The 23,230-nt window shown below is 40.8% G+C and overlaps 1 protein-coding gene across 17 annotated transcripts in view; it reads left to right on the plus strand.

Annotated features, from left to right (window-relative positions):
• The window catches only part of LOC112554730 (unconventional myosin-IXa-like), a 63,673-nt gene that overhangs the window by 13,180 nt on the left and 27,263 nt on the right, over positions 1-23,230 (plus strand). For all 17 annotated transcript variants that reach the window (XM_025222717.1, XM_025222711.1, XM_025222720.1 and 14 more), the window contains 7 exons: positions 14,189-14,288; positions 18,431-18,528; positions 18,735-18,789; positions 19,615-19,693; positions 21,458-21,546; positions 21,865-21,978; positions 22,321-22,455. In XM_025222717.1, coding sequence (XP_025078502.1) covers positions 14,189-14,288; positions 18,431-18,528; positions 18,735-18,789; positions 19,615-19,693; positions 21,458-21,546; positions 21,865-21,978; positions 22,321-22,455 — 670 coding nt within the window. The remainder of the gene's footprint in view (positions 1-14,188; positions 14,289-18,430; positions 18,529-18,734; positions 18,790-19,614; positions 19,694-21,457; positions 21,547-21,864; positions 21,979-22,320; positions 22,456-23,230) is intronic.

Raw genomic sequence — 23,230 nt, forward strand, 5'->3', positions numbered from 1 at the left:
GCAATGATAAACATGTATGGTAGGAGTAATCGTTACCAGAGAAAAGACTGCGGCATTTCAGGAGGAATTTAAAAAGATTGGTTGCTAGGTGTGGTGTTTTTGCAGCAAGTTGAGTATTTTTCCAGCACATACATTAACCCACACACACCCGCGCGTTTATTAGGATCAAAGTAGCTTCTTCTTTTGACTTTTTGGTCGGAGACAAGAGCATAATGTGTAGCTTTTTATTATGATTTTATTAAAACTTATTATTATTTATATCAGCTATGGTAAAATTGTTGTTTGTATTTAATATTTCCAAGGCACATAAGCAGAGTTCACGAATGGAGGGTGGAAACTCTAGTTGGCAAATTTTGGGCTAACCGATGGTACCATCATCGTAACCCTGGTGGTCACGCAGCTTGTGGTAAAGACCAGGGCCGGGTGCACATGTCACTAACTGAAGGGTCAACAACAAGCAGTCAACCACATTGCACTTAGAATATGAGCAGTTTAGCTGGCAGCTTCGTGTTAACCATCCAGAGAGACATTTCGAATTTTTAACGCCTTTCGGTCTTCAGTTGGTTTGTATACAGCTTAAAAGTCGTATCATACTAATGCTTGTAAATTGCTTCTACTAAACAGTTTTTAAGGTTTAGGTATGGAATGTGAGCTGAGCCCAGCAAATCTTTGTATAACTCGTTCCGTTCCCCCCAAAATCTCGAACGATAAACGATAAAATCAGTTTGGCCTTTTAAGCATTAATATCAAGCCAGACCCATTGTCGTGCACCTGGGCATCACTTTTTTTCCATAACAAGGCCGGCATGCTTGATAATGCCAGAATGTCAATGGGACTTCTTTTTAAACTTCTTTATACATGTTAGAGTGTATCATGTTGAAAAGGACAGAATGTAAACTTTGTACGCCTTTCTGCTGGATATCTATCACGTGCTTCCGTCATCAATAATAATAATGAGGAAGATAGTGGTGGTTCTATTTCAGATGCTATTAGCCAATGGAGTGTGGAGAAAATATGCAAACTAAACAACCACCATGCATATCAGTTACAAATGCCATGAAATTTTGCGCAAATTCCTAACCAGCCAAGGCGCGTTGTTAGGCTTCATCGCCAAGGTGTCGCCGAGGATAAGTAAGGTGCTCGGTTTCTTTTCTACTTCTGAAACTGTGTCACTATGTCACTGTGTTAGCATTCTTCCGAAGCCTTTATTATCTCGTTCAGAAAGTCGGCTCGAGCCTTCTTACCTCCACCGTTGGCAGGTGGGGCTTCTTCCGCGTCCTTGAATGGGCCACCGTGGACAATTAGCAGGTCACGTGCAAAGACTATAGCCTGCACGTACGACCTCCCTCTAACAGTATCATTGTGGATGGGTGCACGTGCTCGCTGTTTGGGTTTAAGGTGATATACTGGTGAAAGGGGTCTGGCCCGAGACACCAGTTAACACGCATGCCTGGCATTTTCTCTCTCCCCCTTTTTTTTTTTTTTTATTGTTGTTCCAAACAGGATGAACTCTGGCTCGGTCGCCATTGACACAGTATAATGACGCCAGAACTTCGGTCGCCCAAAGGCTAACTTCGGCACCAAGATGCCACCACTCGCGTGGGTGGAAGTCCCCTGTGAAAACAAAATTATAAATAAATTCCAGGACGGCACTACCTCCCACCATACCCTAACGGTGCAGCACGGAACTGGCTCTTCATTAATAAATTGGCGGAGAGGTGGCTGTTTCGCATCGCTCGGTGCTGTTTTGGAAACTGCACACCAGAGAGATATTAGGAAAATGCAAGCTGCCGACATAGCCAAGACTGTAGCCGTCAGCTGGGCGATACGTTTCTCTTCATCCTGCACACACATCCCCCACTTTTCCACCACTAGCACCTCCTCCCCTACTCCTCCTTATTTCCTGTTGGTGGGTCTTGTGCGTGCTTTGCTTGTTTTCACTGCACCACCCTACTATTTACAGTATCCACCCTCTTTAAGAGACATTAGGCTGCGTGAGTGCGAGTGGAGTCGGCTGCGCTTGTTTGTAGCGTGAGCGGCGCTCACTCCTCGTGGCGACTAGCGTGGCTTGTTGTTGGCGACGTGGTCGCTGGCATGCTGGTCGCGCCGCACCAAGAGGGTGGGCGGATGGCTGCAGGAACAGCTGCAGCGGCACTGAGTGGGTTAAAGTGATGACAGGCCTGACGAGTGCACTGATACGGTTGCACTGGCTGCTGAACTATTGTCGATAACCTGTGTGCGTGCTCTGAGCTTATGTGTTCTAACACTGTGACTCCATATAAATGCCATTCTCCACGATGGCTTGAAAGGTGTGCCAGAGGGCCAAATAAAGTAACTCAGATGACTGGGTTTGGTTAATGCTCAATCAGCATGATTGCTATTTTCTTTTTCCCAGAATATTTTGGGTTACTACTTGCACAAGTGAAGATTGCAGTGAAGTAACCCCATTCTTTTTGTTAACTGTTTTTGACACTAGAAATCTTTAAAATTTGCTTAGTCCTCGCTTCCTTAGTTTTTTCTGTTAAGAAAGAGTGGTACAGAGATTGTTAAAATGTACACTGTCAGCACTGTAAAGGTTTTACTGCCTTGTAGGACACAGCTTGCTATCATTTGAGACAATGTGACTTCACAAGTAGTTACATCCTTTGACTTCAGCGGGATGAGGCGGATGTGTACAGGCACATTCTTCCTTATCCTGGCGATTGCAGGCCTGTTCACTCAGTTTCCTTGTTGGTCGTCTAAGCTCAGTAAAGTGTCTGTCATGATAGCTGAGTCGAGGACAGTTGTGTTACAGTTTCATTGTTTAGTCATTGTTTGTGAGTTTTTTTTAAAGGTAAAGAATAGGGCTCTATCTCTTTACACCCTGTTCAGATGGATCAACACATCTGCAGTTTTTAATCGAGATATCCTATTTTATGTACATTGAGCGAAATATAATATATTTGGCCCATTTTTTTAGTGGTGGGCAGTTTTTTTCAAGGTGTTATCTTGTGCAGAATAGAATCATAGTGGTTGAAATCGCTGTGTGGCATACTTGCTGATCGTAACCAGAAACACCTCCCCACCGTCCAACCCCACCAGTCCTCTTTGAAACTTCCTCTCTGATTTTATCAATATTCCCATGATATTAATGTGAAACTTTTGACCTGCAATGGGTCCGCTAAATAACTGATAAAGTTTTTTTTTTCCGATTTACCGTCTGTGCTTCATTTTCATTCTTAATCCATTTGAAGTTCTCAGTGGGTAAACATGCATTATGTTCTTTGGTATTATTAAGCGTTGAAAAGAGGGAAGGGGTGGGAGAGCTAGACGCTGAGCACCTGGACTTGATGAGTGTTATCTCAAGTTGTGGAGGATAATCAGTAGTACTTCACTGGTAGGTGCACTTCCCCTCTCCTCTCTCTCTCGATGTCGATAAGAGATGCGTTCGTGCTGAGAAGAGTGTCAGGAAGTCCAGGCTAGAGGCACCCACCCCATCCTCACTGACGTGGAATGAGAGAAGTGGAGGTGATTAGAAATTTGCACTGACAGGTGCAACAAGCACGAGAGAGCTGCTGCGTTCGTCGCTAGAGGTTGTTTTCAACATCTCGTGTTGTTGTGTGTCACCGGCAGGAAAGGTGCGTGCACCTCGGAAGGAAATGGCTTTTTTTCCGAGGGGATTGTCTGCACCATTTTTCAATTAAAATTATCCGCCACGTCATCTTGCATGTTCCTTGGTTTTTTAAAAAAAGTGTATTTATCACTTCTTTTAGATAGCATCTTTGGAGAAAAGTATTGAATACCGGTTCGTTGACATTGATTTATACTCGACAGCATGAGGGAGACGATGTAGTGCATCTGTTTTAGCACTACATTAGCCTGGCAGGTTTTGTGTGTGCGTACGTTTGGACCAACCGTGTTACCACAGGGGAAGCCAGCCATTTGATGTACGCAGCTCTAAAGGTCAGCAATTACATCAGCCAAACAGCAGCACGTGTTGAAAGGCTCATTGGACAAGCGAGGACAATGCCATGGGGGCGCCCGGTGGTGTCACCATTGCAGTGAGAGGCTCAAGGTTCAGATCTCGTCTCGGGACACTGTGACACCTGTCCACAGGGCTGGGCGTCGGTGGTATATTCCGGTTACTCCGGTTCCCCCCTCCCCCCATAGTGCAAATCACCGAAAGGTGGAAGCACTTTCCTACTGAAGTACAACCAACCGAGGACAACGTACACCAGTCGGTCTTATGGCGAACGCAGCCATGACCGGCGGATGTTGCTAGAGCTTATCGGGATGGGGCGGGTCGCCCGCAGTGTGCAGCCACGCAAAACCCATTTAATAAATTTTTTAAAAATTAAAGGTGAGGAGGAGTGGGGGGAGAGATTCTTGCGACAGCAGGCCCAATGTTTACAGCGTTTCGGTTGCGTCGAGCTGCGACAGGTTATACAAGGATACGTGGATGCAAGTCGCGCGCCAGCAAGGCACTCGGCGTTCGCGAGAGCTTTTTTTTTTTTCTTCGTTTTTTCAGTATCTCGTACGCATGACTTTAGGGATGCCAATCTGAGAGGGCGCACGAGATAAGAGATGCAAAGGAGGGAGAGGGAAGAGAAACCTCTCCGCTTTGGGTTTTTTTCCCCCCAACGGTTTCCTGTCCGACTTCTTGTGTGTGTGGTTAAGCTTGCGTGCATGCGTGTTATATTAATAGTTATGCAGTTTCGAATTGTCTTTCTTACCCAGGGTTCGCGTTTAGGGTATGCATGTCTATTTAGATGCGTGACCTTCCTTATCTGCCTCAAAAGAAATATTTCTTACCCAGCGTGTGGGTTCTGCCTGGTAAGAAGAGTGCTTTCAAGTCTTGTTGATCCTGGCTGGTTGTTACCGAGGTTTGAGACTGGAGGATTGTTGATAGATTTTGCACACACAGTTTAAGTGCCGGCGTAATGGCAGCACTTCTGAACGAAGTGCGCGCGCAACTTCCTGTCTCCCAGTGTGTCTGTTGGTCTGTCTTGACCAGTTCAAAGTCATAGTAAACTGTATGTGAATAAGTATTCGTAAGAAACACAATTATGAACAGTTTCTCCTTCTCACCTCTCATACCAAATTAATTTTATACTTTTTGGGGGGTGTTAGTGATTTTCCACAGTGGACGTAAACCACGAGTTCCATTTGACTAGAACTTCCTCATAGACCATAGTTATGAGACAGCGGTATTCCCATACTGTCCCTGGAGTTTGCTTTTCTCCCGTTCCATACCGAGAGCAAGAGGACGTTTGTGAACAAAATAGGAGTGGGGTTAAAAAAAAAGCAGGTAGAGTACAGAGGATATAAAGGAAAGGGACAAAAGATATTGCTATAAAAAAGTCATCCAGGATCAAAATTGAGCGCCAGGTGCCATCATGTCATTGTTCTGGGGAGGTGTGCATGAGGTGTGGCGTGCAAGCTTTGCACTAACACAATGCCAAGAACAAGGTTACAGCACGATGCGGAAGGTCGGTTGAGCCTAAACCCCCATTTTTGTGGAGGTGGGGGAAGAGGAGGCGTGGGGTCGGGAGGTAGTTGGCAAGGGGGTTGACATGGCTCGCCAGTTCAGCTGACGTTGACAGGTTGTGCAAGCATCCCCACCACCATAGCAGGCAGGAGACTGGCCCGTCGACACTGTCGTACGACAACAAACCTGCAAGTGAGAGCAGCGGTCGTTGCAGGCATTTTTTCACACCTGCACACTCCAGCGGAAACCAGCAGTGATACGTAATACTCTGGAGAGACGACGAGCAGACGGTACAGGTATAAATTTCACAAAGCCTGCAGAGCATTTGCAGGACAATACCTTTTGTGCAAGCGACCACAGCTCAGACTCATAAACATTATTTGCTGCAAGGAAGAGTTCACGCTAGCTTCATTATAGACCACCTTTGTGGCTCCCTTCTTTGGCTTGCATTCTGGGATTGCGTGTGTCCTTACGCATTTATATTCTAATTCATAGCTGCGACCTTCGATCCTCTGCAGTATTAATGCTTTTCAACAGTGTGACCGAGGACATACTATCGGGATATTGGAAAGAACGAGAGCTATCAAGAGTGCCAGGTGCTGAAGACTAAATGCGGCGTTTTAACTGTTATCTTCTCGGCCATTCCCGGTGCAGAAAACCCATCTCTTCGCCATTTCCGAACCCATAATGTATATGCTGTCTTTATTTGTGTGCATGCTGCTTTCTTCCTCTAGGCGATGATTTGCTAAAACATTCGTCATGACCACGCAAAATGAATTTTGGGGGAATGGAGCGCATCTGCACATTCAAAACACAGCTTGTATCCTAATAAATGACTTCGCCGTCCCTGGTAGAAAAATTGCACTTTTTACTGTTTCCTGTTTGAATATTTATACATCTTTTTGTCGCACAAATGTTTTACTATCCTGCCTTACCACAAGGAAGTCTTACGTGAAGTAGTCATTTTTCACTGTGCTAGCTTCCAGAATCCATCACATGTTTTTTTCTGTATGACTACCTAGTTTTGGTTTTGTTTTTTTAATGGGAAAGTTTGACGAGGGCCGTAGATGATACATGGCAGCCGTCGATACGCGCGGGAAAATTCTTGCACAGCGCACACGACCTTTGGAGACCTCGAGGAATCGTTTGTATTACCGAGAGTGGTCGATGGCTTATGTGGGAAGTTGGGTGTGGATTGGGGTATAAGACCTGGAAAACCTTTATAAATATGTACATCAGAGGCTGCGTACATGCGTACCGAGTCAAGTAGGTCAGGCGCGAGGCTGGGCGAGTTGAAACTTGTCGGCAAAACGACCCGAAGTTGGCAGACACGCTGCATCTGGACAGAACTTCCTTCGGTTACTGCAGTGGTTCCTGTCGTGTGAAAGTTGCATAAGGTGAAGAGAACTCCAAATCACTTAAAGAAAATTTTCAAGGAGGGTCTGAAAACGTAAAAAAGTTTTCTTTTTCTGAAAAGTTGTATCGAGGGGTGTCCCTTCCTTAACACGGGTGGGGAACGTCCCGACCGCGAAATCATTTTGTCTGGCCCTGCCAAAGCAACCACAAGCAGGATTCGAAGTTTAATAAATCTAGAAGTTTTTCTTTTTTTCATAGCTACATAAGTTAGTATTAAGTGAGCAATACAAATTTTGAGAAATAAGCAAGGAACATCTATTACGGAATCGATAGGATACATACGAGTGCATGTACATGACGGGAGAGACCCATGTGCTTCTCTTTGTCTTCCTCTGCAGCACTGAATCAGAGGACAGTTCAGTGCCAAGCAGATTGGGAGGTGCATGCTGCAAAACAGTCCAACCACGGCTGGACCAAATATACCAGACTAATTTTTAAGTTGATAATTTTTGAATGTCCTGTGAATAATCTTAGAAATATCCCATTCCATTAGCCCTTCGAAGTGAAACGGTTCCCCTCCTCTGGCTTAGTGGGGCTGAAGGGACCAGCTCTCTGCATTTGTTTTTCTGCTGATTTGTTGTGATTAGTGACATTATATTAAGCTGCATAATTTAAAGGCATCGTCGGCATTGTGCTGGACTTCTTGCTTTCCTTTTTGTTTTTCGTGTACGAATTTCAGCTTTGAAATCTTAACGCCTTAACAGTTTCCTCAACAGATCATCACTGTCATAGACCTAACATCAACGCCAAACAGTCATGTGATTTAATATTGAAATGCATGTTCTTTCTGCTTGGTGATCACGTGGATACCGACAGTTCCTGATTATTGACTGCACTACTCGTTTCGTCAAGTGGTCATATGATTTGTAGGTCTGAACAGTGATTCATCCTCATCTTGTTCTATGAACAGGATGTAATTCGACAGAGCAACAGTTCAGGCTTTCTAGTAATGTCACAGAGAGAGCTAACAGGATTTGTGTTTTTTGTTTGTAAAGCGCGGTGTGAGGCTCACATTACTCTCACTATACAACTTTGTAGCAAACCTAGGAAGCTGACATGGAAGCTGATGACTCACTGCTTGTTATAAAACTTCATTGACAACTTTTCATGCATGAAAATGATACTTATAATGATCAAGATAATAGTAATTGAAAAATAGTCATTGCCGTTTCCAGCATCGCAGCGAAACTTAGTGAATTTATATAAAAAGTGCAGCTTCAGAAACGAAGAGGACAGGACAGCCGCAAACATAATAAAGGCAAGGAACAGACGATCACAATAATAATAAGCATATTTATATAGTGCATTACTGTACTATGGAGCAGACTCATCGGCTGTAAACAAAAACAAATGACAATGTAATAAAGAGTCAAAGAACATACAAATAGTATGTGCACCACTCGCAGTAGAGAGAAATAATAAAACACAGAATAATAAAAGCACACACACGAACGCACGCAACATAACATGCAAACCTTCTGTCTATAGAATGACAAATGGGATGATGAAACATGTGAAGCTTGCTCAATCCAGTTGAAAAACTGCAAGCCATGCCACAAATCCTCCTGTCCACACCATAGTTCCGGTGATTGGACGGACCAAACAGACACGAGTCGTTATTGTTTTCCTTGCTGCTAGGGTAGCTTGCAAAATGCTTCTCGCAAAACCGTAATATCCAATAGGCTCACAAGCCAGGGAAGCAATGCAAATCCACCGATATAATATTTACAGATGTAATATTTACAAAATACATTCAAATTGTCCTCATCTAGAATGAGTCACAAATGTAGAGGTGATTCATGTATTGTGTGATGGATTACTAGCGTGCTTTTGTGTCTTTTTGTTTTGTTTTGATTTTTCTAGAGCACCAAATGAATAATCAACAATATTTGCAAAGGGTAAATGGAGGGCTGTATCATCTGTTTACAGATTTTGTAGTGGACATCTCTAAAGTCATCTGTGATAACAGCAGACTTGGAGATAGTCATGTGTCTGATGAAATCATACGTCGATCACTAGAATCGATCGGGTAGACAAGTAGACAGATTGACGATTTTCTTCCTTAGGGAAATGTGGAGGTTATGAGACGAACAGTCGTACTTGTGTGTGTGTACACAATTTGCGAGCTTTTTCCGTTTGAAGCTGATATTACCCTTACGAGGGTTGGAGGGTCTTCCACGCTGGAGGTCTCTATCGTCCTGTTGCAGATGCTCTCCGTACATCGTCAGCACAGATAACAAAGATCGTCTACTCAGCAAGGGGTGCGTGTCGGTAGAACTTCGGTGAAAAAGGCAGCGAGGTAGTAGTGAGCGATTTCCTGTGCGAGTACTTTCATTAAAATGCCTTAGTTGGTATGTAAGCCGAATGTATTCCTTTGGGGGCAAAAAAGAGCACAACATGTTCAGGAGAGATAGCATGAATGTGTCTCATCTGTTTGTAGAAACTGTGGCTTTTGTTAGTGCGGTGATCACTTGCCCGCTTTGCTGCAGACTACACGGGGGTAGGGGGGATTTGGAGGTGGAGGATATAGGGCAGATTGAGGACTGTGTCGGCAATGGTAGATGGTGTGTTATGCACTCCAAACATCCGCATATCGACGAACATTCACGTTGTAAGTGTTGCAGTTTCGTCACTGTTAGAGACCGCGTGTGTGTAGTCATGAACGAGAAATGACCCCTGGCTTTGCCACAACCTACTAGAGCTCTAGCAAGCCCTCTGTAGCCATAGTTGTAGGCCACACGGAAGACGAGGACCTCTAGATTATCAGGCCACCTTCGCAATGCTTCTGGTCCACAGCTAACCCCAGGATAAATTACTTCTGTGTCATAACTACAAAGCCCCAATGTGCTAGAGTTTCTAAAGATTTGGGTGCTGGGGGTAAAAATCATGCCAAAAAAATAATAAAAATATAGGTGGGGGAGCACGCACATGTGCGATGCGATTACGGAAGCAAACTATATTCTAGAACAGTATGTGTTACGATATTTTGGTCGATCATGTGTGTGTTGTTGGATATTTTTGGTTGATCAACTGTTTATCAATGTTATTTCTGGTGAAGATCAGAGCCACTTCGCCACAGCTTAACACGAACACAAACGTCAGATGAAGACCATGTATTTACCTGAAGCCTCTAGCCAGCTTGTAAACATCTACACGGAGTGCGTGCCCTTCCGCTCCCCCTCCTCGCTCGCTACCCCCGTCGTGAGGGTTCTCTGTACCTCGCCAAATCAGAGTTTCCTTGGGGTCCCTTCTCTCCCCCCCCCCCCCCACTTTTTTTTATCCCTTTTGCTTTTCCCTCTCACTCTCTGGCTTTCTCTCGCTCTCTTTCTCACACACAAGCACGTGTGCTTGAATCCTTATGCAATGTTTTTATTTTCTTGCTTTTAAAATTTTTTTCTTTAGAACACATAAAGCTCGTTTCAAAATTTCCTTAACTTCAACTTTGAGTTTGCAGTTAAAGAAAGATGGCGTCTTCTGTTTAAATAGTAGGTTTTGTATGTTTTGATTATGGGGTGGGGGGAGAGAACTTCTGGATCAGGGCCAGTAACTCGGTATAAAATGAAAGGCATAGGTAATGTAAATGGCGTGGCGTGAATTTTGTGCGTGTTCTACACGTTGTGCAACACGAGCAAGTTTCTTACCTTGGGCACCGAGTTGGAGAGTGGAAGTCGTAAAGATTACCATTCTCCTCATTCCCGACCCCTTCAGCCCCGCCCCTCTTCCTCCTCCTCCTCCTCCTCCCACAGATGCAGTAAATAGCCAAGAGGCTAGAGGCTGCAGATGCCGCAGCATTCGATAGCGGCGACATGGATTATGAAGGAGCTGCTCTGGCCACAACATACCTTTCCTGAAACGTTGACGCCGGGTGCGCGACCCCATCCACAGCCCTGCACGTGTAGCGTGGGGTAACGCTCGGCTCCCTCCCTCCCCAGGTCTCCGCGGTGATGCAGATGTTTGCACTGCGGCGAAGTCACTTGTACACATTACCCACCTACCTCAAAAATCTTGTGGAAAACAAAATATTTGCATTTACTGTACACAGCAGGCGCCAGTATGACTCTTTCTTTCCTTTGTGCAGCGAGTTACCTGCTTGAGAATGTCCGCATAAACCCATGCGCAGTATCACAACAATACCTTGACATTGAATGGCTTTTGCTGGCGTACATGAAGGTGGAGGACATGGCAAGAGAGGTGTAGGATAGGGGCAGGATTAGTGGATTTCTTATTATGCTGTTGCAAGGGAAAAAAAAAGTTTAAGTAGTAGAGTGAGGCCTACTCCTGGGGGTCGTTAGGCCGTGATGAAGTGAGTGCTGATGTAACAGGGCTCTTGTATCTACTCCACCTATGCAATCACATCCCTTTCCCATCAGAGTAAGCGTTCTCGAAGCACCGCAGCTGAAGTATTTTTATTAACAAACAAAAAAAATTACAAATGTCTGCAGTTGTAGTTATTTTGATCATTAAATAACTTCATTACATCATACTAAATTTCGTTATACTTAATATTATAGATTTACACAAGGTTGAATTATTGTGCATTGTGTCTTTGAGACAAACTTTCTCACACAGGATCGAGGGCGGGAGTAGTTTGCAGTCTTCTCTAGTCAGATTGTCATGCCTTGTTGTTCCTCCCTGCATCACCTATCTGGCGTAGCATCGCACCGAGCCAAAAGGTTGTACTGCAGGCTCTAGATAGGTGTTGTCACTAAGCAGGCACCAACGAGAGGAGGTGGGGGATGAAGAGTCCAAAAATATATCGTCTGCAGACACAAACATGCACGCGAACTCCGTTTTTATGTGTCCCCCAACAACCCCGTATCACTTGCACGTGCACGGACGCGCGTGGCATCGCATGAGGGGCCTGCGTTAACCATCAAAGCTCGTGCCGGGCGTCGACGTGTTGTGCACCTAGTATCTGACGGTTGGCGAAATTCTGGTCTGCAGACATTTTTCCGCGGGTAATGAATTTCCAGACCGTTCAGGATTGTTCAATAAAATTTTGTTGCCTATCGAGGATCATCAGATGGCGACTAATGTCGCTTCGAAGCAGCATCATCAGTTTGTTTTAATTGTTCTCTGATATTAAAATTGTGCTGCATTGAAACTTTGCAAGTCTCAGGCAGTATGGATGTTTAACTTTCCGAAAGCTTAAAAAAAACCTTTCAATTTCTAACAGTTGCACGTGGGCGCCAAATCATTCTAGTGTAGGTGGAAAATGTTGGCATAGCGGAAGAGTGGAGGTTAACTTTTCTCGCGGCTGTAGACGGCGTTGATAGGTGCAGGCGGAGAAGGGTGTGATTGATGGGCGTCTGTGATTGCAGTGGTGAAGTTGAAGTTGATGGTGATGGGTGCTTGCAGTTTTTTTTAAAGACAGCTTATTACTCTTACTAAATAGCAATCTAACTTGCAGAAGATACGACAGGGGCACACCCTAAATTTCCCTATTCCCAACTAGCTAACCTTACTCATGAAGGTCTTTTTTCTTTTAATTTGTAAACAGAGTAATCTTCTATTTTCCGCTCATTAGTTTGTTTTTTTCTTTTTTAATTAAGCGTTCCTGTAAGCACGAATCTGTCGGCCCTATCTTAGAAGACATGGGCCTAGAGATGTCTTCTGCCTGGTATCCTGGGCATCTCCATTTAGTGGGCGCACATCCTGGGCCTTGATATATTCTGAGGGCGGCAAATGAGCTGGCTTAATGGCTGGGAATGAGCGCTGTGCTCGTTCACCATCACACTTCCGGGAGGCAAACGAGGCAAATCTTCCTCTAGGGAGGCTTGCGCTGTGTCGTCACTCGCCTACCCAGGCTGTGTTTGGGTAGTGGGGAGGTGGATCTGTACCTAGAGCTCTGGGCCTTTATGAGGCAGTTTTTGTTTATTATTGACAGCCTTCTGCCTAGATTTGTTTCAGCATCAGGGACCCATCTGAATGGCATTAGCATTAATCATCTGTGACTAGTTATTGACCATTTCATTAGTTAATTAACTCTCCTCCCATGCAAATTTTAACTTCAGTAGTAGAGCTGGAGGAGGAATTTTTATTTTGTTTGATACAGGTGCTCTTGGGTGACCAAGAGCTTAAAAATAGTGCTGAATGAAAAATGATGTCTGTGTTTTTCATGAGTTTTGACAAGAAGCTGGTAAATAGAGAAGTCTGCAGTGTTATTCATCAGGCCTAGCATGGAATATAAAGTGAAATCTCAGTTTGGTACTGGCAACATTCTTGCAGCTTGACAAAGCCCAAGAAAAGAAAATGGCCAATGTTGAAGATCATAGTTAGGGCTCAGAAACTAATATCTCCATCTCATATGGCTTTGCCTAATTCTTTTAATGCATTCTTTATTCGGTTTGAGACACATGACTTATCCAGGAAAAATAAGAAGCACTGAATTTTCGTAATCCTGTCCAGATGATTGTCTGGTGGAGTGGGTAGGAATGAGTTATAGCATTGTTGATTGTTGTGCCTCTGATAGAGCTGTTTCTATTTGAATTCTGGGATAAGTAAAGTCTTATCTTTGGATTTAGGTCACTTTGTCTTGCTTCCCTGTAGGATGTCCATAGTGAATTATTCTTCACTGGGCTGAGCACAAATGACATAATCCTATTCACAGTCCCTGTTCTGATCATTTCATTTTAATCTTTCCATGGATACAGATCTTTGTGTGGTAAAATAGCTTATATCTGAGCCTAAAGAGTATAATCAGCTTTGCAGAAATTTAGTGTAAGAAGGAATTGTCAAAAAGAGATTCAGACATTTCATGGGACAAATCTTTTGCCACATCTTATGCGGTGAAGTCAGTCTAGCATGCAATAAAAGTCAGCAGGTGCAATGGAAAGTTTGCACCTCCCTCCTTTCTAAGATTGTTTTATTTCATCTGCCTTCTTGCTTTGTCTCATGTATGCATCCACATACATTTTATTCAGGGCAATGGACATATGAGAGTGCTTTGCAAAATGCATGCACTCCTTATATTTTGGGTCATCAAAAGGGGTGGATCATGAGTGCCATCTGCTTTACCATCATTTGCTTTTTCTCTCACTTATGTCTCCCAAAAAAGATAAAAGTTTAGCCATTAGTCACTCATTTCACTGCGTTTCCAGATGCATTAGGTTGTAAATTTTCAGAAAGAGTGCTGCCTGTTGCGTATTAAACTGAGTGCAGCCATTATCAAAATCTTGTGCTTGTGTGTCTCAGAGGAATGGAAGGAAGTGACATTTGATTTTAGTTTGCAAATTACAATTTTCCATGTGGCAGAGCTCATTTTGAATATAGATGTTCAAATGTTTTGATCGTCCTTTATTGCAGGAATTACCATGTATTCTACTACATGTTGGTGGGAGCTGATGAAAAAGAGCGTGAGACCTTGTCATTGTTACACCCAGAAGATTATCGTTATCTGTCTCAGGTGAGAACTGTGCTTACATAATAAGAGAGTTTACTTTTCCCCATATGTACTAGTTCTTTATAAACAAACTTTTTTCCTAGAAGAGATTCTTGAATATTCTGTATTTGCTGTGGCATGGAAATTTTTTTTAATTGAAATGTTATGTTAAATCTCCTCAAAAAAATTGTTTAGAAGGCTACTATTTGTCCTTATATCTATTAAAAAAAAATTACATACACCATATGTATGTGCTCCTGTTCTTCTCAATTTATAATTTCTTAATTTTTTTTTTCTCATTTTCTCTCTCTCTCACACACACATAATTGTATATGCTTAGTTTTTATATGTCACTAAACCTTGTCTGCTTTATAGCATTGTAGCTGTCATCCAGTGCATTATCATTGCACTGTCAGTTTTTGTACTTCTTTTTTTATCCATTGCTGTTTCCATAATCAATCTGCCTTGTTTGTAATCATCAGCATAGAGGCGATTGCATACATCAGTGCAAATCACAGCACGCAGTAGCTTTAGAAGCCAATGTTATGTAGCAGACTTACAATTTGTGAGCTGGTCCAGCAGGACCTGTCGCAGAGGTCTGAGTTTATGATGTCACAAAGTAACTTTTCCCCAGAGAAATATGTGTTTTTATGACATGCCAAAAAGTACAGATCATATATTTCCAGAACTTTTACAACTACTTTTTTACATCCAGGTGTTTTCCATTTATGATAAGCATCGTTTGTTTTGGTGTTCTTGTTTGCACTGCTGAAGATTATGAGAGTGAATGTTCCGCAAAGACGTGTTCTAATAATACTTCTTTAGAATTTTGTTTTAACCATAGTTTTGCCCTTCTATGAACTCTTGTACAGGCAGTGATTCTCCTAAATTCCAAACCATCCATACATTCAGGTCTTTGTATTCCACAACAGCCATGGGTGATCAATGATTCTATTTCTGTCCTGCATTGTATTTATGTGGCAAAGACTTCATGTCGTCTTCTGTTAGGAAGGATTTGATTAATCGCTTGCTGATCTTGTTGAGAGGAAGTTACTTATCTAAGATTAGAGAAACATAGCAAGTTGTAAACTACCCAGTTGCCTAAGATATTTAAGTGCATCTGGTTGTACACCAAACTTTCAAAGGCGGTTTCCTAGTGTGTGTAGTGTCAAAGGCTAACTGGAGGGCAACATTTTTTTTTTTCAAATAAATTAGTATATGTCATTTAAAGATTCAAGTTCCCCAGATCAGAGCAAAATGCTTAAACCTTTTCATGAGATAAAAGTCTTTGAATACTGGCCACATGAGTTTGGGAAAAAGATCAAGATCTTGTTTCCTGTAAAGTCTGAAAAGTAAACTCGGTGATTGGGTAATACTAGCTTGAAGGTCTCATATTTCTGCAACATCAGTAATGAGAATTAAGGCAATCCACACATGCTTTTCTTAAAAAGAATTATAAATTTACTATGAATTTTGTTACAAACTGTATCTTTCACCACATTTTCAAACTTGACTTCATTTGGGCTTTAATATTTTCTCACTCGTGGGACACATGCACACACATATCTAGATACATGCCTGTTTATATATACTTGCGTATCCATCTACACTGAATTGGTTGTGAGTGGTAGGGGAAAAATGTTGGATTTGTGGTGTATGGCCATTGTTCAGTTGTGCAAGGTGTTGAGGGCTAGAAGCACCCTCATGAAGAGGGTCAAGTAGGAAAATCTCTCATTTGCACAAGAGGTTATAAATGACTCAACAGTCTACTCAGGATGGGAAGTGGCAAATGTCTTGGGTTGGAGGATCATTTCTTATGAGAGCAGGGATAATAAGAGGGGAATATATATGTGTGTGTGCATGCATGTGCATGTGTGTACATATGTGTGCATGAATGAATTTAATTTTCATTGTGAAGTGTATGTGCATTCATGTGCAAGCATTAACCCTTGCATTGATTGATGCTCGTGCACATCCATTCCAAATGGGAGACCTCTTAGCCAGATAATCCACAAGCACTAGAAGTTATGCTGTCTCAACCAGCTGCAAAATTATACTTTCGAAAAAGAAACACTTCTTTGGCAGGGACATTTTTTCAGTAAGATGTGATAAAATAATTTACATCCTGAAGGTTACTTTTTTAATTGTTGTTACTTAGTTATCTCAGGTTCAGTACCTGTCCTAAACGATTCCTGGTAGAAAACAGCTTTTAATGGCCACCACAAGACTGTGTCAGTGATACATTGTAGATTTTGTTGATTTGTTGAGAATTTTTGACCAAACCATGCATTGTGTATTAGGCATTTGGTTGCTTTTGGCAGTTAAATTTGTCCCCGTCACAGATAACAGCCAAGGAGCACCCAACCCATTAACATGCAGTTCTGCTGACATCCTTAAGCAGCTTATAAAATCTTTGCAACAATACAACTTTATGGAACCCCAGGGGAAATTCAGTTTAGGTATCTTGACATAGTAGCTTGCTCTTTCATTAAACGTTTTTTCTTAACATTAACACAGCTTTCCTTTCTAGTTTCAGTGCTTAGACATTTGTAATTAGCCTCAATGAATTTAGTTTGTCAAAGTTCATTCTCACACAGATCCTTAAACTTAACAAATAAAAAGTTTGGTAGATATATGTTGTCATGTACACCTTAGCTCAGAATGTATATGTGACATTCGCAGTACTTCTCTCAGAATTGGTCTAGGCTCCCACAATTTCATGGTGATACAAAGAATATAAATTTCTAGCTAGTCTACAACTGCAAGGTTGCAACTATATTCAGATTGTAGAAGTTTGGTCCTTTTGTTATTGTTAAGGTTTGTAGGGAGGGTACTTTTAATATCTGTTATTATTACTGGGTCTTTCAGTGTTTATTGTTAAAGAGGAGTTCAACTGCCGCTTAGGCATAAGACCAGAGGCAGTGGAATCAGTGAATTATCATAGAGGCCACATGCTGGTTTTGCTATTTTACTTCAGTTAGGATGGAGGTTTCTTTGAAATTATACTAACGGACAAAATCAGTGCATCATGAGAGGATACTCTGGTCAAAGAAGATGTTAAAAAAAGAGAGGTGTTAGTGCATACACCATTGAGTATTCCTATTGTCGTGATATACATTGAATCTCATGTATAAAAAAACTTAATTCTTGAGAGAACAAAAGCATGCTGAGGTTGCTCATGCTTATTATAAATAGACACAGTGTTTCAGAAGCAAAAGTCAGACAGTGGAAGTACAGTAAATTAAGATGATTATAATTTGCAAGGAAAGAAGCTGCCATGAAACACACATACATGCGCGCGCACACACACACGCATGCCACAACAATCCTCATTGTTTTCTAGAGGGAGGAAGCAGCTCTTGAGTTTACTGGGCCTGATCCTGTGTGAAAAGTGCGCCCCTTCTCCTTCTTCTTCTGGCTGTGTAATGTCAAAAGCTGGACAAGTGTATTTTGCTTGCATTTGTGTTGGGCACTGACAGTCATTCTAGAGTCCCAGTTCAGAGATGATATTGAATGAATATGGTTCTCATATAGTTTTTAAAGGGTTGGATGAATAGGACAGTTTTAGCTTTTAGTCAATTTACCAAATATCTTTAACAAGCTCTTAAATACCAGGAAGAAGATAGTTAAAACCAGAATTCTGTCAAAGTTTTTTGAAGCCCTGTGTTAATAATGTTTTGGGAAGATATCACCCACCCTCTTTTGACTGGAAAACTAAGTCATTATGTATGTGTACACGTGTAAACAAAACTTTTTTAAAAAGTCGAAAAATATTATTGTGTTCTCTTTTTCTTTTCTTTTCCCCAACCCTCTCCTTCCCTTTTATTGCATTAATTCAGATATAGAATCACTCACCTTATGGCATTAAATGAAAAATTCAATTTGAAATTGTATGCTTAGCCTTCATCTCTCATGTCAGGTCCAGTTTTTTTGCTTTTAAGTTCTGTTTATCATTTCAAGTGCATCTGTCATTCCAGATGTCCCCTCAGTTCAAATCAAATAGCAAACTTTAAGTTTTGTGTGGCTGTTGTGTTTTATAAAGTACAAGAAATATGCTTGTGCAAGTCTACTTGGCAGTTTTAAGAGCAGTTTATAAGCGTCTGTGACATGATAAACAGATCAAGATAGAGTGTCCTACAGATTTGTGTAAATGAAAATGTTTTCAGAGCCAGTCCACACTTGAAGGAGTTGATGAAGTGCATGAGTTTGCACGACTTAAGCAGTCCATGGAGATGGTGGGATTCTCTCCAGAAACACAAAGAAAGTATGCTATGCATTTTCTCTTTTTTTTCCCCCCCTCACTTCTGCTTGGCATTTGTTCACTCATGTTTCAATTTAGTTAATTTTTATGATTTGGCTTTGTTAATATTTTTAAGGTCTGCTCCAATCATATGATAGAAAGTTATAAGATGGTTTATCAATTTTGAATCTGCAGATCTACAGGAATGTTTGCTATATCTTTTTTTTCAGAATATTTTGTGTCTTATCAGCCATCTTGCATTTGGGCAACATTGAGTTTAAGAAGGTAAGTTGCCTGTGTAAACTTTTCACAGTTTCTTGACAGCCAGAATCCGAGTGTCAAGATAAGTATACTGGTGTTGATATACAGCTGAGTTTTACGTGCTAAATCTTCCTCCATGATGCAGCAACAGTTTTATTCCTGACCTTTTGTTCTTTTGGGTGAGTTTTCTGTGCTAAGGGGGAGAGGGGAGTGGTGTTGCTATGTTTTTGTTAAATGCACTGATTGTAAGTACTTTTCTTTGTTTCACATAGGTTTTTTTTCTGTTTTATGCTGGGGACCTAGCTGTGGGGAGATTTATGGAATTGTGCAGTTTAAACTTCTGCTACATATAGGTTTATAATAACATCATAACCAAGGTAAACATGTTATAGTTCTTGGAGCCATTGTAAGGTGTTAGATATTAAGGGAGTTAAAATTCATCTTTTTAAAATACTAAAGTATTTGCAAGCAGTTCACCTCAACAATACCTTGACCTGTTTTATGGGATCTATGCACATTGTACAAGTCTTCTAGTATTAGTTTATTTATTTATTACTTTCTTAGCCCCTCTCTCCTTCCTCTTTTCTTGTCATATCTGTATGCTGTGATCAACACCAAATCACCCTTCATACATTAATGTGCATTAAATGCATTAAAATTATAAATTGATTCACGGTCATTCATAAACATTTTTTTACAGCTATGAAGATAAGTTAAAGCTAGTTTTTTACCTATAAGACTTGTGTGAAACTGACATTGAAATAAAAAAACAACCTTGGTCACTTTATTTAAGGTTGTATGTTTATAACATTTTACTATGGTTTTTTTTTTGTTGTTTTGTTTTTCCAGAAAGGAGATCAGCATCATGATGAGTCAGTTGGTATCAAAAATGAAGCTACTGTTCAAGACCATTTCACAACTGTTAAAGGTACCTTAATACTGTGTTTCAAAATACTTTCAGATGTTTGTACTGCAAAAATAGTTTGAAAAATAATCGTTTGACATGGTTTATTTGTATAAATAGCAGAACATTAATGTAAGTGAAAATGCTAGTTTATCTTCTTCCAAGTTTAAGCAATGTGGATACCTTTGGTGTCAGTATTCTTACACGTTAATGTGCAAATGTAAGTTCATTATATAGCATAGGCTTAAGTGTATCTGTTGGTCTTCATTATGTTAAAGCACATTGAACTTCTTCATGTGGAGAAAATGTACTATCCAAGTGATTCTTATTATTTTTTAAATCCCTATCAGGTGAGATGTTAAGGATGTGACTGACATGTTTCCAGCATTTTGTGTGTGTGTGTAGCATTCACTGGGTGTGCTACTTTGTTGCCTGAAACAACATCCTGTTACCTATATGTACTGCTTTAAACTATGCTGTTTGTGATAGGGGATTTAATTGGGATGTGCAGCTCCATTTTTAGTAAATAGGCAGTTCTCTTGTATTTGTTGTTTTTCCTATTCATGTTAGTCTTCGTTTTTCTGAAAAGGTGGGTCTTATTGTACACGCTTAACTGCAGTTCGAAGCAGTAATTATACTGCAGCTATGTGACATTCTTAAGCCTAGTAACAGTTTGTTCATGCTGAAATTCTTTAGTATTTAGTTATCGTCTTTATCTGTGTCCAAGAACTGTGACCAGGAAAATATTATATTTAAGTCCTGGGATATTTTATGCTTTTGGTGTAACACCTGTGATTCAACAAAATGTGTTACTTAAACTTATCTACATTTTGCTTGTATATTAAAGCTGATCTTTTGAATCTGCCTTTAACAGAGCTGGTTTATTTTATTGTCGGTTGTCTTCTAGTATGTATTTCATTTTAGTGCCTCCTTCATAATTGCTTTTTATTGAATAAATGCCCCAATATTTTCAGGCTTAAGCTGATGGAAAATCCTAAGATGTCGACTTGTATTATTAGTAAACAACTGTCAATGGATATCTTAAAGACAATGTGACAAGAATCCATTAATAAGCTTAGTGGTTCTCCTGTCAGTTCTAGCAATCACCCTTTCACCTTACACTTTTTCACTTTACCCCTGATTCCAACTGTTTTTCATTTCTTTCTGAGGTTAGGCACAAGTTCTCATCAGGTTTAGTACAAAAATGCTTTCCTAAAATTGTAGAAAGCATCGCATTTTCCTTAAAGAGTTGGTCTGACTTTTCAAGATAGGGGTTTGATTTCTAGTTGAAAGCTGTCATGGTTGGGGATAACTTTAGGAGATTTTGACAGGTGGCTTTCGAATTTATCATCATGCATGTGCAGTTTGTACTGATGTATTCTCATTAAGCTTGGAAATTAAGGCCTGTTAAAGGAGTAGGCTTATTGTGGTGACAGCTGCAGAAATGTGCGAGAAGCACAGGGTAAGAACTGTACAACCTCTTTATAGTAAGAAATATTGCACCAAAGCAAAGAAGTTAAAGAGGGAATTCACAGTAGTTTTGGCCTCATGCAGTCCACTTTCACATCATTGTCCACTGTCTAGCTAGCACCTCAGCTGGCTCAGAAAGATAGGGCAGTAAAATCATACAACTGAGTCATCCTCATTGAGATGACTACAAGATCCAATGATAGAACTTAAAGCTGATGTAGGTTTATAGGGAAAATGTGAACAATTTCTCTGCATATAATAAAATTCATTCTTACAGTACAATTTTTAAAAGTAAAACCTGGTTTGAAACTTATTCAGGTGAAAGAGAAAACCTGTTAGAGGCCTTGATGCAGAAGCGGACAATAGCTGGAGATGAAACTGTGGTCATCAACTACAAGATGGAAGATGTGAGTGAAAATTTTTAATTTAAAATTTTAATTTTTTTGTTTTAAAATTTACAGTTATTAACCTTGCCCTTCTTTATCTCCTTCTGTCTCTCATTCTTCCTGTTCTCTTCCACTGTTTTCTTTCTCTCCTTCCAACACACACATGGACTGTATGGAAAAAAAGGTGTGCACGTGTGTGTTTGTATATTCAGGGGAGGGCTGTATATGTATGAGAAAGAATGTGGGAATATTTTCGTAATTCTGGTGACAGACGGTGTTTTTGAGGTAATGACCACCTGAAAATGTGATAGTTATGTGAGTTACATCCTCTGCTGGCAGGCTTTGGCGACGCGTGATGCTATGGCCAAATGTATCTATGGTGCACTGTTTGACTGGATTGTTTTGAAAGTCAACCAGGCATTGCTTGCCAAGAAACACAACAGTGAACATGAAGTAAGTGTGATGTAAAGAGGCTTATGTGAGTACCACAATATCTTTTGATTGAATGCACAATAAGCTTTAAAGACTTAAATGAAGCAATGCATAATAATACATCTCTGATAAAATGATTCCATTTCTTTGCCTATTACATCACCAGTGATTTCATCAGCATGACAGATGTACCAATTCACAGCAGTGATTTTTCTTTAAGAGGGATGTAGCTGTGGAGAATTTTAAGTGCTGCAAATCCCCTAAGAGTTAGCATGGGGACAGAGTCTGACAGAAGTAGAGAATATTGGTGAATGTATCAGGTTTGTTAGTCAGAAAAAGTGCTAATGCAGAAAGCTTTTGCAGGGCAACTCAATTGGCGTTCTGGACATATTTGGCTTTGAGGATTTTGGCAGAAACAGTTTTGAGCAGTTTTGTATCAACTATGCCAATGAACACCTTCAGTACTACTTCAATCAGCACATTTTTAAGTTTGAGCAGGTTAGTGTTGTGGTGTATGTTGCATACCCTTATAGCACTTCCTCTTTTCTGCATTTGGATTTTTCTTCTTTTCTTTCTTTTTCTCCCCACCAAACTGATTGATCCACCCCCAAGTCTTGCAGACCACAAAGCTTAGATAAATGATCCCAAAGTTTGCTGACAGTCTTCTAGATATTGCATAATGTTTATAAACAAACAATGAATTTTTATTCATCTTTGCAAATAGTCTCTTTTGTAATTTGTTTTTTACATAACTATAACCTTTAACTTATTAGCAATACAAGGGTCTTTTATACAATGGGAACACAGAATTATCATTCCTCAAAGGTCTTCTGTATGGAATAGATTTAAATGGCCCCACATCAGGTACTAATAAACACTACTCAAAAAAAACCATGATGCATGTAACAGGCTCCAGCTTCCTTTGCTATATAATCACTTGTGTAATCTTGCTTGCCGCCATTTTGGCAGTGAAAGGAGGGGTGTGGCAGGAAAACTTCAAAAACTTTCTACAAAAGTTACCTCCTTCGTGGTTTAAGGGATATAACCATATTTGGAAATGATTCAGGGAGAGCAGCTATTATTTTTATTTCATTGCATAAAAAAACAAACCATACTACATGTAGTACATTGCTCATATATGCAGGGGAGAGCTACCTTGTAGGCATAGACTGTCAGCCATGTACGCATGGAAGAGTTAACATGAGTTAATAGCAAGATGGGATTTTTAAAAAAATAGCATGCTTAAACTGATTTGATTATACACTGCTGGCAT

Source organism: Pomacea canaliculata, linkage group LG13 (assembly GCF_003073045.1).
Source record: "Pomacea canaliculata isolate SZHN2017 linkage group LG13, ASM307304v1, whole genome shotgun sequence".
In the NCBI taxonomy this organism is placed as follows: Eukaryota; Metazoa; Mollusca; class Gastropoda; order Architaenioglossa; family Ampullariidae; genus Pomacea; species Pomacea canaliculata.